The sequence below is a fragment of the Hemiscyllium ocellatum genome, chromosome 48 (genome assembly GCF_020745735.1).
Source record: "Hemiscyllium ocellatum isolate sHemOce1 chromosome 48, sHemOce1.pat.X.cur, whole genome shotgun sequence".
Lineage (NCBI taxonomy): Eukaryota > Metazoa > Chordata > Chondrichthyes > Orectolobiformes > Hemiscylliidae > Hemiscyllium > Hemiscyllium ocellatum.
Genome location: NC_083448.1, coordinates 8,546,290 through 8,562,708, shown reverse-complemented (window position 1 = coordinate 8,562,708; position 16,419 = coordinate 8,546,290). Strand labels below are relative to the sequence as shown.

The window sequence follows — 16,419 nt, the reverse complement described above, 5'->3', positions numbered from 1 at the left end:
TAATTTATAACCTTGGTACAACTCTCCAAGCTAAAATTAAAAACCATCCACTAGATCTTACAGAAACAGTAAAAGTACTCCAATATTACTAAAAAAGTAGCCTGAAATGCTTTACACAAATAACTTTGTGCCAAGGTTATGAAGGAACAAATTCCAAACACATGCAGAACCTGGCTATTAAACAGAGTGTCCTTTTTCACAATCCTCACTAGTATTTTCATAGACACTTGTGTATGCTTTGATATTTTTTAATTTGGTGCTTCCTTTGTTTCTGCCCTGCTATATTTGGCTTCATAGCTGTTGTACATAATTCTTATCTTTCAGAAGAAAATTTACATTACCCTGTTTTCTGACAAGGTAAGCTTTTGTTGGCCACACCAGAGAATTTTTTTCAAATCCTTCTTCACATCAAAAAAAATTCTAATTTGAATCATAATACAGCAGACATGAATATATGACGATGTTTCCCTCTTGTTCTTCACACTATTTCCACTGGAGTCAGAGCTTTGATTCCTCTCAATTAAAATTATTGTCCACATTAAAGTAAAGCTTTCACAAAATGCACTGAATTTACCTTTTCAGCCAGTGTTTGCTTCTTTCTCTGAGCTTTTGTATTGTCTTTGTTCCCCACCTGCAGAGAAAAAAAATCAAGCACAAAAAAAATCAATTAAGAAATTCGACAGAGAAATCTAACACAAGCGAGCCCACAACACTGAAAATGACAACAAAATTGACCTGGATGCATGGTCATTAAACTAAGAGATACATTTTGCAAGCATAGGCAACAATTATCTATTTCAAAAATTAGTATATTGTGAATAGTTTGCAGTTCATTAACAATATAACAAAATATAACACCAGATGGAGCTGGGAACTAGAGTCCTTTTTTTAAAAAAAATAGCCTTCAAAAGCTTCTAAAGATATATACCTACACTACACCCTCTATCTTGCAACACTCCTCTGTAACAGTCTCTACTTCCTCCATCAGAGGTAGACGCTACCAGGCAGCCATCTTGCCTCCTTCTCCTTGAGCTATGTTAAGGGCACCCGTGGTACATTAGGTTTTTTTATCCTGACTCGAGCATCATTATCGTACTGCTGAGCGCTCTCTCTCTCTCTCTCTCTCTCTCTCACTCACTCTAACCTTCCCAGCCCCCACTTCCCCCTCTACCAGTCGCGACTTAAAACGTGACAAGCATGTCCACTGCCTACTCAGACTCCTCCGGAACAACCAATCAGCGAAAGCCGGGAGAAAGAGAGTGGAGGATGGGCTGGTTATGTTAGTTACTTGTCAAGTATCTTCCTCATTTAAGCTTCCTAAACAATACTACCCCTATGTGGTATCTGTGCAAGCCATCAGCATAAAATCAGCAGTAAACTGTGGAGTGGAGTAGCGAACGGAAGTGCCGGCTCAAAACCAGCTGCACACAGCTGAACTAAAACCCATTTCCTTATGAGTCACGTGTAAACCCTGTAATTCTAGATGCATTTGGGGGAAGGGAGCACAACATAGCCGGAGAGAAATGAGGCATTGTTCGGAATTGTTCTTTAAAGGTTTTGCTGTTGCCTGTTAATTTTTGGAATCAAATATCTGACAGTTTTTTTTAATTTACAAACTCTCTTTACACTTCGCGCATTGCATAAGAAAGCTGTGCCTCACACTTCACAGCGTGTTGCATATAGCCTCATATCCTGGATCAAAGGTCAAAGTTTGCTACAATAATAGTACCGTCACGTATTGTTCAATCTATTTCTGCTCCCGCAGCAATTTTAAAAAAGCACTGCTTAGAAACTGATTCTAATGGGACAAACAATTTTTTATTTTAAAATGTAAGCTGGAATTCTCAGGAATTTCGGATCAGAAGCAAAATGCTTCCATTACTTCAGACTCTCTTGGCTTCAGTATTTACCACCGTTTCTTTATATTGACTCAGGTTGATCTGTTCCTGTTCACTTTTGATTTCTTGAAGGTCCTGTTTCTGAATTGCCATTGTTTGCAAGCAGTTCCTGATATTCCATCTCTCATTGCTGTTTTCAGGCTGAAGTTCCTCTTTTAGCTTTTGATCGTCTCTTCTGATTGCGTTCTTTAACTCTCTTCAACTACCCCTTTTGTCCTTGTGGTTTCTGTTTTTCCTTATTTCCCAACACATTCTCCTATCATGCACTGCTTTCATAATTACTTTCTGTAGTGAATGGAACGCATTTCATTGAATTTGAGTTCCTTTATTGGAGCTATTAACCTGGCACAATCAGGGAGCCCTGGCTGACGGATATAAACAGGAGTGTTAGGGGTTCTGCTCACTTTAGGATCCAGCTCTGTGCGAGCTGGGACAGTGTCATATGGTATACACGTAGAAATGGATTTCAAATAAATGGTGAACTTCTCATCTCAGCTGGATAAATACCCTTTCCCTCGCATACAGGACATATACGCAAAACTGGCTGGGGGTTGCTGACCTTCTCAAAGCTAGACACGAACCATGTGTACTTGCAATTGCTATTAGGTGATGATTCCCAGAGGTATGCTACAATTAACATCCATAAGCATATGAGGCTATCTTTTGGAGTATCATTATCCCATGCCATTTTCCAACAGATGATGGAAAACATTTTACAGGGTCTACCTTTATTTGGATGACATGCTAATCACCTGGAAGATCAATAATAAAGACCACTTAGAGAACATGGACATAATGCTTAATGGTTTCTCCAAGATTGGGGTTCACCTTAGGAGGGAAACGTATGTTCCTGGCACCCCAAGGAAGCTACTTGGGGTACAGAGTTGGCAAGACCACGTGACACTTGTTGGAAGATAAAGAGAGGATTATCAAAGGTGCCCTGGCTCCTTCGTCTGTATAGAAGCTTCGACTTTTTCCTCGGGTTGGTGAATTATCATGGAAAATTCAATTTGGCACTCTCACACTTGCTGTTGAAAAAGGTTCAGCCTTGGGAATGGACTCACAGCCAAGATGTAGCCTTTCGAGATGTGCAGCAGCTGTTGTCACATTATGATCTCAAGCAAGATGTGGCGTTGGTATGGAACGCCTCTCCGTAAGATTTTGGCGCAGTGTTGGCTCAGTTTAGAGGAATGCCCAACAGCACATGCTTCCCGGACTTTGGTTGATGCCAAACAAAGACGGCCAAAAAGAGAAGGAAGGTTTGGCAGTCATTTTTGGTGTAAGAAAGTTCCATCAATACTTTTACCGACATAAATGTGTCATAGTAACAGACCACAAACCCCTGCTAGGGCTACTTAAAAAGGATAGAGCCGGGCGCCCAAGCTTCAGGTCAAATTCAGTGGTGGACTTATATTTTGAATGCATACAATCACAAGTTGGAACAATATCCAGGAGGCCAAATGGCAAATGTAGATGCCTTGAGCTCTCTCCCATTGGCAGATATACCACTGATTGTGCCACCATTGGGTTTTCTGGACACTCACTTCTGGTCACGACTGATAATATCTTACTTGGACACAAAAGAGATCCCACTCTGACAAAACTAAAACAAATGGTGGTGATGGGGGAAAGAAAAGGGGCATCACAACCAGAATTGAAACCTTTCTGGACCCAGTGAGACCAGATCACCACAGAGCACAGCATATTATTAAGGGCAGCAAGAATGATTGTTCTAAGCAAAGTCAGCAAAGATACTGGGTGAACTCCACCAGGGTCATCCAGGGGTTTCCAGAATGAAGATATTGGCAAGAGGTTATGTCTAGTGGCCAGGATTGGATGCCAACATAAAAGCATTGGTGGGGCAGTGCCCAGAGTGCCATCAAGGACAACTTTACTGACAGCTGTTATGGACCAGGCCAGACCCCCTCAAAACATTTCAAGAAAGAATCCCAGATCCTAACTTTGCTTGTTGTTTTCAGCAGGTGTAAAGTGGATATTCCAGGAGTGATGCAGCTGGTCAAACCACTTAGTTTTAAACAAAGAGAATTTATTTACAAGATTTCCAAATGAAATACAAATAAAAGATTTGTAAAAGATTATCCTATCCAAATGCCTTACAGATTATCCCAACATAATGATGCTGTTCCAAATACCTGCAGCAATCCCCATAAACACCCCTTGGCATGACAGGTAAAATCAAACACAGGGTCTTACAGGAGAGATGTCAGAGACAGGGAGGATCAGCATGGACCTGATTCTTTTGGTCAAGCAGCTTCACAACTCTGCTGAGTAAAACAAAACCAAACCAGAGTAAAGCTGAGCTGGGAGAACTGGCCACTCCCCTTTCATTGGACAAGTGTTTTCTTTAAAATTTGAAAGCCTTTTGCCTGAGGCAGTATCTGTTAGCTATTATCAAACTGGCCCTAAACCCCTTCAAACCTAGACTTTTTGGAATTGCTGCTTTTATGACCTATCTGAAAAAAAGACGCCAAGGACAGCAAAACCTTGTTACAGGAGCAGCATCATCACACTTCCCCCATGAAAAAAAATTAATATCCAAACATGGTTTCATTTTAAAACACCTTAATCTTAAATTGTTCATACACGACAACACACATATACATCGCATTGACAATAATCATGTAAATATGCACGACTACATTCTGTTTCAGTCTGTCTAACTGCTGCCACTAAACGCCTCAATTTCTCACTCAAGTCTCGACAATGGTCTGGCTAATACAGTGGCTATGGTTAACACAGTTTTCAGGCTATCGAGTGCCTTCTGACTGTCCGCTGTCCACTGAAACCTCTTGCCTTTCTTTAGCAATTCAGTGAATGGAGCAGCCACACTGCTAAAATTTGCGACAAATTTTTGACAAAATCCATTCAATCCCAGGAATTGTAGCACTGCTCTTTTTATCGATGGCATGGGAAACTCCCAAATTATCTTTGTTTTTGCATCCTATAGGCCATTTGTCCATGCCCAATAACATCACCCAGGAAGGTGACTTGGCAAATTCACTTTTAGCCAGGTTCATCACCAAACCTGCATCCTGAAGTCATTCGAACAATTCTAATAAATGTTGCAATTATTCCTTCCATGTGTGACTAAAAATCATCTGGTCATCGAAATATACGACACAATTGGGTAATCTGACAATGACCATACTGGTTAGTCTTTCAAATGTGGCTGGTGCATTTTTCATACCAAACAGCATTACATTAAACTTATACAGTCCATTCAGCATTACAAAAGTTTAAATTGTCTTTCTGACAAAGGTACCTGCCAGTATCCTCTGAGCAAGTCCAAATTAGAAATATAAATCACTTGTCCCACCTTCTCAACACAGTCTTCCAAACGTGGAATCAGATATGCATCAGTCTTTGTAACTGTATTGATTTTGCAATATTCGGCATATAACCATTGGGTACCATCTGGTTTTGACACCATTACTACAAGTGAGCTCCAGTTACTGTAACTCACTGCAGTTATGTCGTCTTGGAATGTGCGTTGAATCTCGTTTAAACCTGCGCCAATTTCAGAGGGTTATCCTATAAGGATGGTGCTTAATCAGAACAGCATCTTCTATTTCTACATCACACATGATTAGATAGTGATGTAATTTCCCAGCTTATGTCCACATATGTCCCTATATGATAGTAATAACTCTTCCAGGTTATTGTGATTTCCCTTTGGAAGGTAACTCAATAATTTATCCCAATTACTGACAACTTCCTCATTGCCCAATTTGAGGAATGCCCAATTCAGGATCTTCTGAACTTGGTTCTTCCCTCTGTGTCGTAATCATTAAAACCTTCTCCCCTTGCTTTCCTTCCCTGTTAAAATACCTTTTCAGTGTATTCACATGGCGCACTCTGTGAGATTTCTTTCTGCCTGGTGTCCTTATCAAATAGTTCACCTCACTCAATTTCCTTTTGACTTGATAAGGTCCATTAAACCTTGTTTTTAAAGATTCAGCTATCACTGGAAGTAACTGATCCCCGACAGCAAAATTGTGAGTTTTTGATTTCTTCTCTGCTTCCTGTTTCATTGTTTACTGTGATACTTCTAAATGCTGTCTAGCCATCTCCCCTGCTTTATTTAATTGTTCCTAAAAATTTGACACATACTCCAATTATGTGGCCTCTGGATTTTGACTTACCAATTTCTCCCTAATCAATTTTAATGGTCCTCTCACTTCCTGCCCAAAAGCTAATTCAAATAGACTGAATTTGATCAATTCATTTGGTGCATCTCTGATGGCAAAAAGCACAAACAGAATTCCCTTATGCCAATCATCTGGATCGTCTTGACTATAAGCCCTCAATATTATCTTAAATGTCTGATATCACTTTACTAGCACTCCCTGCAACTTCAGATGATATGCAGTTGATTTGAATTGTTTTACACCGAAGCTGTATTTGAATAATTTTGATGTGATGCTTGAACCTTGATCTGATTGTATCTCTGTGGGTAGTCCGTATCTAGTGAAAAGTTTGAGTAATTCTCCCACAATCCTTTTAGCTGTGATATTGCGAATGTAACAGCCTCTGGAAATCCAGTGGACTCGTCCATTATTGTGAACAAATACTGATTTCCACTTTTTGTTTTAGGTAGGGGTCCTACACAACCAATCATGACTCTTGTAAAAGATTCCTCAAATGTAAGAATAAGTATTAAAGGTGCGAGTTTTAATACTGCCTGTGGTTTTCCAAATACTTGACATGTATGACATGGCTGGCAAAGTTCAACTACATCCTTGTGCAGTCCAGTCCAGTAAAAATGTTTTTGTATTTTAGCTTGTGATTTTCTCATGCCTAAATGACCCCCTACTGGTAGCTTATGCGCCACTCACAACACCTCTGCCTGCATTTCGCATCTGCCTGAATATGTGATGGTCTCCATTTCCTCATTAAGATATCATTTTTAAGATATTAGCCTTCAGGGCTACACTCAGATTCTTCCTGCATGTGTGCCTCTTGATACAATTGCTTTAAATTTCTATCTTTCTGCTATGACTCAGTTAATTTATCTGAGTGAAAGACATTTGCTTTATCATCTATCTGCTCCTGGCTTGTCTCAACCATCTGATCAAACAGGGTCTCTATTAATTCCACTTCAACTTTCTAAGTTGTACTGTTTGATCTCTCCTGTTTCAACTGGTGACTTTGTGACCTCGTTACTACACATTCTGAAAAAATCCTAGGATACGTATCCTTCAATAGTTGAGTTGCCTGAGTTTCCACTGGCTTTTAAACTATGGTAGGCAGCACTCCTACCTGTGAACCAGCTATATCGTTTGCAAGGACAAATTGTATTCCTGGAGCTGAGAGTTTGTCCAGTACTCCTACCACAACTTCTCCACTCTTCACTGGACACTCCAACCTCACTCTACATAAGCAAGCGCTCTTGTCTCATTGTGATTTCCCATTACAAGCACCTTTTCTTTCAATAGTCCTTCAGAGGTACATCTGTCTTCATCTTTCAACATCACAGATTGAGAGGATCCTGTTTCTCTGAATATTGTAACCTCTTTCCTGCTGCTCTTGGTCTATGTGAGTAAACTTTACCTTTGCAAATATATGGTTGAAGAAGATCTGGCACTTCCTCCTTAACCAACCTCCGACGAGCTTGGAAATTCTGGTGCAGCTTTCTAGCCTCCACTGTGCTTTCTGATACCACTCCAAAACAATTCACCGGCTCATCTTGTTTTCCTACACCTGGCTTCCCAGTGCTTTTCCTAACCCACCAACACTGTGATTTAATGTGGTTAACTTCATTGCAGAGAAAATACCGGAGCTTTTCTGTCCCTTTCAAGAGTTTTCTTTTTACCCTGTGCTAAGTTTTCCTTATGACCTTCACCAAGATCTACTTTTCCTTTTCCACATGAGGATTTCTCTTTTCCCCAATTTCTATTCCTCATGGGTTGAAATTGATTTTGGAAGCCAAACTTTGATTTATGGGGTTAAAAATCACACAACACCAGGATATAGTCCAACAGGTTTAATTGGAAGCACACTAGCTTTCGGAGCGACACTCCTTCATCAGGTGATCACTCTCATCTGATGAAGGAGTGTTGCTCCGAAAGCTAGTGTGCTTCCAATTAAATCTGTTGGACTATAACCTGGTGTTGTGTGATTTTTAACTTTGTACACCCCAGTCCAACACCAGCATTTCCAAATCTTGATTTATGGACCAACTCATAATCGTCAATCGTTTTAGTTGCTAATCTTGCTGTTTTAACTCTCTGCTCTTCCATGAGTTCTCACTACTTCAGGAATTTTTGAATTCCTCCAAAATAAGCATCTCTCTAAGAGCATCATGGGTTTGCTCCTTTTTAAAAATATATTTTCATCAAAAAATAGATTTTTAAATATTACAACAAATACAAACAAAACAATTCAAAACTATTACAAAGGAAGAACACCAAGAAACATTTTGAAAACCCAAACTGCCCTCATAAACAAATACATAAACATACAAAACTATATTTAAAAGACCCAACTGCTTAACTAAATAAATAATAACTAACAATAAATGAATGAATAATAATAATACAGCTCAGCAAAACAAAATACTAACTCTTGAATATCGAGACAATTACTTTCCACATATTCATATGTTTGCAGTTCCCCCTCTCTGGATATTGGACTCGTCCAGCACAATTGTTATGGCTATATAAAAGCCCTTATTAGTGTGACAGACAAATCTGTGCCCAGTTAGTCCAGATAGGACCGCCATGTCTTGTAGAAGTTCTCAGTTTTGTGGTGTACCATAGTTGGAAGAAAATCCAAGGGGAGATATTCCATAACAATCTTACGCAACCCGACAGCCTGGGGATTTTCAGACACCCAACCTCACAAAATATTCTTTATTTTGCAGAAAGTGAGGATGTTGAAAAGTTTTTTCTGTGGCACATCTACAGGGAACACACTGGGCTGGTCAAGAAGTAGAGAGATCAGGTCCTCCTCCAACCTTACACCCAAAATCTCCTCCATTGCACCTGCCACAGCACTCGAGTATGTTTCAAGCCTACCAAAAGACGAGAGACAATGGGGAAGAGTGCCTGTACTGACTTTACACTTGGGGCATGTTGAAGATACATCTGGTTTAAACTTTGACAAAAGATCCAGAGCCAAGTGGACTCTGTGGAGAATTTTCAACTGTAAAGCATGGGTCCTATTGTAAATTGATATCTTTCTTGCGTTTTACCAAATATTTTCCCATGCCTCTGAGCAGATTTCAGCACCTAGCTCTCTCCCCCGACACCCTGCAAAGTCGATCAAACTTATTTGAGGGACCGCCCACCAACTGATGATATAAAGTGCTGACAGAAAGTGCACTCTTAGCACTGAGCACCCTTCTTTCTATGTCAGATTTGTAGGGATCAGTCAGAAGTGATGTCCTTTTTTGAATAAAATCCCTAACTTGAAAAAAGAAACAAAAGAGGTCCCTGCTAGATGGCTTGTATTTCCACGCTAACTGATCAAAATACATCATTGAGTCTCCCTCAAATAAATCATCCATGCAAGGTGTAAGAATTAATGTTTTGCCAGTATTGCCTTCCCTCTGCCGAATTGCATTCCATGTTTTAGCAGTATTGATAACTATTGGGTTATGGCAATATTCCTCAACTGTCCTCATTTTGTCCAAAAACAGCAAAATAGTAAGGGAGCACTTTGCCTGAGCGGTTTTGATATCTAACCATATTGAAAAAGGGTCCCCACAAGCCCAATCATTCACCTAATATAAAAGAAAGTTTTGTTGATAGTTTTTAATGTCCAGGAGATCCGCTCCCTCCAGTCTGTCTGGGAATTGCAGTTTAGCTAATTTAATAAGGGGTCACTTACGATGCTAAATTAAAGAGCTGAACCAGTTGTTCAGTCTCTTGAATGTTTGCTTATCAAAAATCAGGGGGAGCATCCGTATAGGATACAACAAATAGTTCAGGAATAATCTTCTTAATAAGAGCGATCCAACCTAACCATGAGACCAGAAGCGCCTCCCATCTTTGGAGGTCTTGTTTGATTTTGTAAAATAATTGAACAAAATTAGCTTTAAACAATTGATTGAGAACTAGAGTGATGAATATGCCCCAATACATAAACACCCCTGTGACCACTTAAATGGGAATCGAGATTCGCCCTCAAGACCAAGCACCTCCGTAAGATCACCCATAGGCATAGCCTCTGATTTTGCAAAATTAATCTTGTACCCTGAAAGGGTGCTAAACAAGCTGATGCATTATAACAGGCAAGCACTGAAACTGCTGGATTTGACAAAAAAAATGAGGACATTGTCCATGTACAATGAAATCTTATGTAATCTGGAGCCACTTCTGAAGCCAATATACTGGGATCGCTATGAATGGCCTTCACCAATAGTTCAATCACCAATGCAAAAGGCAATGGTGAAAGGGGCAGTCAGATGCTAAAGTTGATTGATTGTACCCTATTGGTGATGACTGCAGTGAGAGGATCACTGTAAAGAACCTTTACCCATCTTATAAGGGCTTCACCCATGCCAAAGTATAGAAAAGTTATGGCCACTCAACTCTGTCAAATGCCTTCTCTGCTCAAACTGCACCACAAATGCAAGCAGAAAAGAAAGAAAATACATTATGAAATAACAAAGTGAACAAAGACATTTTGAAAAAAAAAAGGTAAGTACCCCATCATCCTTTGATATAAGTTAACTCAGAAATTGAAAGTATGCATCCCGACCGCCCCTGAACATAGTTGAGACTAGATGGTTACCAACAAAAACAAGGAAAAGAAAGCCCCGACTGGACTTCCTCTTAAAGAAACTAGAGATATGCCTAAATAACAACACTATTTGTACGTACTAAATTGTTCAGATCAAATTAATTTCTCCACAAAGTCTCTTGCCTTCTCCGACCTGTCAACGAAATGTACAGATCCATCTAAGGTGATCCAAAGTACCGCCGGATCCCGAGCTCCCTCAGTCTTTTCTTGATGCTGTCATAGGATTTTCTTTTCCAGATCACTGCCACTGAGAAGTCCTGGAAGAGCATGATCTTAGAGACCTCATAAACTAGGGCCTTTGGATCCTTCCCCTGGGTTCCAGAAGCTTCCACGATTCTCTCCTTATCTCTATAGTGGTGAAACGCACCAAAACAAGATGAGGACATTGGTCCAGACCTAACCTCCACACTGTGGAGCCTTCCCAATCTTCAAGCTATTCATTCCAGCTTCCAAGTTAAGAAATTTCGGCAACCAGTCCACAATACATTCCACCAGTCACTCACCTTCCTTATCCTTGACAGACTGACGATCGGAATATTTTTTCTCTTGCCCCTGTTCTCAAGCTCATCAACCTTGTCAAGCAAATTACAGACCTGCTTCTCCAGGGCCTGGATCCTATCCTTGGAGGAACCGCTATCAGTTGCCATCTCTGTGACTCTGTATTCTACCTCATCCATCCTTTTCTCCAGGTCTCCGAGCTGCTGTTCATGCTTCTGCAGCATGATAGAATTGGGGCCAGCTTCTCCTCTGTCGGCTTGCCCAGCATCACACAAGAGCTCCTTTACCAGGGCCTGGTAGGAAATAGAGTCCGAGAATCCTGCAGGCTCGGCCGCGGACCCAGCCTCGGACGTGTCTCCTCCCTTCTTCGGCATCCCTGGGCAGCGAAAACCAAAGTAGGTTGCTCTCTGACAGTTTCCTGGGACTCCACAACACTTGCAGAGTCCCAGGATATCGTGGTGGTCTGGTTGGGTGGGTGAAAACTTAGTCCCGCTTGCGCTGCGGTGCAGAGGTCTGCAACGCGATCTTCCTAGATTGCCGCCATCTTGGATCCCTGGTCTATTTTTAATGCCTTTATCCATTTCTCAAAATTACTTTGTTTGATCCTTTCAAACTCAATGTAGGTTTGACCAGGATCCCTCCTTAGATTCCTGAAGCATTGTAGGCTTCTGGCACAAGCTCATATGCATTAAGATGGCTTTCTTCACCTCCTCATATGCCCCAGGTGCCTCTCTGATACCTCACTAGCTCTACCTCCAATTTTTGTTTGGATCAACAAAACCTACATGGTCACTGGCCACCAAATTTGTTTAGCCACCTTTTCAAATGAGATGAAAAAGGTTTCCCTATCTTTCTCCTCAAATTTCAGCAATGGTTGAATATATTTAAACTGTTTTTCCTGAGGCCTTTGGCTACCATAGGTTTGCTCATCCTCACTCCCTTAGTCATCAAGCTTTCCTTCAGTCTTCATATCCATCCTTTTCAGCTGACTTTCCAGTCGAAGTGCCAATTTCTGAAGTTCAAATTCTCTCTCTTTCATCCTTTCCACTCTCTCCTTGTCTCTCTTTCTTTCTCCCTCTTTTTCTTTTTGTTCTGCTCAAGCAATTCATTCTTTTTCTCGTTGTTATGCTTTCAATTGTAATTCAAACAATTTCATTTCTTTTGCCCTTTCCTTTTCAGTTGCCACAAGTTCAAGCTGCTCCCATTTTCAATTAACTTTAGCCATCTCTTAAGATTCTGACGGTGTTTCCAACAACTTTAAATGCTGAGTTGTTGCTGTTATTATCTCTCCTTTCCTTACGGAATGAAGAAGCTCATATCCAAGCAGTTGCAGGATCAGTTCATTCCTAAAAGGAAGAAAGATCCCAGGAGGAGGCATGAGCGGCCGTGGTTGACAAGGGAAGTTAAGAAACATATAAAGTTAAAAGAGAAAAAGTATAACATAGCAAAGATAAGTGGGAAAACAGAGGACTGGGAAGCTTTTAAAGAGCAACAGAGGATTACTAAGAAGGAAATACGCAGAGGAAAAATGAGGTACGAAGGTAAACTGGCCAATAATATAAAGGAGGATAGTAAAAGCTTTTTTAAGTATGTGCAAGGCAAAAAAATGGTTAGGACTAAAATTGGGCCCTTGAAGACAGAAACAGGGGAATATATTACGGGAAACAAAGAAATGGCAGAAGAATAAAATGGGTACTTCAGATCTGTGTTCACTGGGGAAGACACAAGCAATCTCCCTGAGGTAACAGTGGCTGAAGGACCTGAACTGAAGGGAATTTATATTTGTCAGGAATTGGTGTTGGAGAGATTGTTAGGTCTGAAGGTTGGTAAGTCCCCCGGGGCCTAATGGTCTACATCCCAGGGTACTGAAGGAGGTGGCTCAGGAAATCGTGGATGCATTGGTGATTATTTTTCAAAGTTCGATAGATTCGGGATCGGTTCCTGCGGATTGCAAGGTGGCTAATGTTATACCACTTTTTAAGAAAGGTGGGAGAGAGAAAGCAGGAAATTATAGACCAGTTAGTCTGACCTCAGTGGTGGGAAAGATGCTGGAGTCTATTATAAAGGATGAAATTACGGCACATCTGGATAGTAGGAACAGGATAGGACAGAGTCAGCATGGATTTATGAAGGGGAAATCATGCTTGACTAATCTTCTTGAATTTTTTGAGGATGTAACTCTGAAGATGGACGAGGGAGATCCAGTAGATGTAGTGTACCTGGACTTTCAGAAAGCTTTTGATAAAGTCCCACAAAGGAAGTTAGTGAGTAAACGTAGGGCGCATGGTATTGGGGGCAAAGTACTAGATTGGATTGAAAATTGGTTGGCTGATAGGAAACAAAGGGTAGTGATAAACGGCTCCATTTCGGAATGGCAGGCAGTGACCAGTGGGGTACCGCAGGGATCCGTGCTGGGACCGCAGCTTTTTACAATATATGTTAATGATATAGAAGATGATATCAGCAATAACATTAGCAAATTTGGCTGACGATACAAAGCTGGGTGGCAGGATGAAATGTGATGAGGATGTTAGGAGATTACAGGGTGACCTGGACAAGTTAGGTGAGTGGGCAGATGCATGGCAGATGCAGTTTAATGTGGATAAATGTATGGTTATCCACTTTGGTGGCAAGAACAGGAAGGCAGAATACTACCTCAATGGAACTAATTTAGGTAAAGGGGCAGTACAGAGAGATCTGGGTGTTCTTGTACACCAGTCAATGAAGGCAAGCATACAGGTAGAGCAGGTAGTGAAGAAGGCTAATAGCATGCTGGCCTTCATAACAAGAGGAATTGAGTATAGAAGCAAAGAGGTGCTTCTGCAGCTGTCCAGGGCCCTGGTGAGACCACACCTGGAGTACTGTGTACAGTTCTGGTCTCCAAATTTGAGGAAAGACATTCTGGCTATTGAGAGAGTGCAGCGCAGGTTCACGAGGTCAACTCCTGGAATGGAGGGATTACCTTACGCTGAAAGACTGGAGTGACTGGGCTTGTATACCCTTGAGTTTAGAAGACTGAGAGGGGATCTGATTGAGACATGTAAGATTATGAAAGGATTGGACACTCTGGAGGCAGGAAACATGTTTCCGCTGATGGGTGAGTGCCGAACCAGAGGACACAGCTTAAAAATACGGGGTAGACCATTTAGGACAGAGATGAGGAGAAACTTCTTCACCCAGAAAGTGGTGGCTGTGTGGAATGCTCTGCTCCAGAGGACAGTGGAGGCCCAGTCTCTGGATTCATTTAAGAAATAGTTGGATAGAGCTCTCAAAAGATAGTGGAATCAAGGGTTATGGAGATAAGGCAGGAAACGGATACTGAGTAGGAATGATCAGCCATGATCACATTGAATGGCGGTGCAGGCTCGAAGGGCTGAATGGCCTACTCCTGCACCTACTGTCTATTGTCTATTGTGTGCAGATTGCAGCAGCTTGTCCCGAATCACCATTTGTAAAACCTCTCGAAGTCAGTTCTTCCACCCTCAGAAAACACTTAGTGACTGAAAAAGCCATTGCTTTCCGAAACACTGCTTCAACTACCACAAAATCAACCCCGAAAAGCAAAAGTTACTAACCCCTGCCACTCACAGCCTTTGAGTCTTACAGGAGAGATGTCAGAAAGTGGGATGGCGAGCATGGGCCTGCTTCTTTGGATCCATAAGCCTCACTAAAACTGCTTGCTAAAACCAAATTAAACTAAAGAAAAGCTGAGCTGGCAGAACTGGCCAGTCCCCTCTCATGTTACAAGTGTTTTGTTTTTAAACTTGAAAGCCTTCTGCCTGAGGCAGTATCTGTTAGCTATTATCAAATTGGCCCTAAAATCCTTTAAACCTAGACACCCCGGAACCTGTGTCTTGACAACTGATCTGAAAAAAAAATCAACAAGGACAACATAACCCTGTTAAAAGGAGCATCATCATCATCACACAGCAGCCTCCCCACATTCATAGAAATGGCTAGTTATACCCTGGACTCATGTCAAATATACCGGTCCTGTCATAGGGTCCATGTTTTCAATCATTATGGACATCCATTCAAAGTTGTTGGAAGTGCATAGAGTTCATTCATTGGACACGCGGACAACAATACAAAAACTACAAGCATCTTTTGCAATACACAGACTCCCTGAGGTGTTGGTCACAGACAACAGGCTATTGTTTAACAACAGAAAATTTGAGCATTCCCTAAAGTCAAATGGCGTTTGGCAGGAAAGGACAGCTCCATACCATCTGTCATCCAATTGTCGAACAGAAGCAGCCAACCAAACTTTGAAGGCAGGCTTAAAGAAACAGCCTACAATGTCACTAGATACCAAACAGTCCCTGTTCCTATTTGATTATAGGACCACCCCTGATGCAACTACAAGGACAGTGTCAGCAGAGTTAGTAAAGGTGAGAAGGCATGACAGCAGGTTAAATCTGATTTTCTCAGACCTGGTGGGAGGGGGATGAAATGGCATCAGGAACACCAATGTCAGACACTAGACTCCTCTAAGTGAGAGAGGCAGTTTACTTCAGGGGACAAAGTTTGTCAAAATCATAGAAATGGCTGTGCATGGGCAAAAGGCATTCCATTAGAGCATAGCAAGCTGAAGCAACTAGACTGGGTCTTATGTAGCTAGTGGCTAGTAGAACGTGGAAGTCAAGGGATAAACTGCGCATGTAGACCTAAGCATGATTTAGAGTTTTGATTCAAGGCAAACTTATAGAGTTAAATTAAGAGTTAGGGCTACACGTGGATTAAGTGAAGTCAGGTAAGTTGAAGTTAAATGAAGTGAGTTAAAGTTCAGTTAGACAAAAAGAGAAGTAAATGTTGCCACAAATGTATGTTTTAATTAACTATTGGTACTTAATCCTTAAATAAAGGAGGGTTTGTTGAATTAAAATCTGAGTTAGTTCCCTATCTTTTGTCTGTCACACAAGGGAAGAACACCTGGGAAGAGTTTGAAAATGCCTTTTTGGGGATCAGAAGCCATTTAATAACATATAGAGCCTTGTAATTGACAGACAGAAATAGAATGCGCACAGATTATGCCACTTTCAATTCAACAACATCAGTGACAGCCACTCCCTGATTCATTTCTGCAATATTTTAACCTATCAGAGTCATCATGCCTGGTTTAAAATTTAAACAAAGCTGAGCAATCACCTGCCCATCATCTGATTTGTGCATTCTCCCTGGCAATGCCTCAAACAATCAGAGTCCACTTGCCAACCAGTCAGCACTCTCTTCTCACACAGAGTTTTCACTTCATATT

General features: G+C 41.1%; 1 protein-coding gene across 3 annotated transcripts in view; it reads right to left on the bottom strand.

Annotated features, from left to right (window-relative positions):
- tet3 (tet methylcytosine dioxygenase 3) overlaps window positions 1-16,419 on the bottom strand; it is a 344,617-nt gene that overhangs the window by 261,910 nt on the left and 66,288 nt on the right. The window contains exons 1-2 of one of the 3 annotated variants that reach the window (XM_060856639.1): window positions 929-1,366; window positions 575-631 (exon numbers count right to left, since the gene is read on the bottom strand). Coding sequence is in view for 1 of the 3 variants with exons in the window: in XM_060856636.1 (XP_060712619.1) it covers window positions 575-631 (57 nt within the window). In the remaining 2 variants the exon portion in view is untranslated. Of the gene's footprint in view, window positions 1-574; window positions 632-928; window positions 1,367-16,419 lie in introns of those variants that run through there. The other 2 variants (XM_060856638.1, XM_060856636.1) reach the window with 2 other exon arrangements.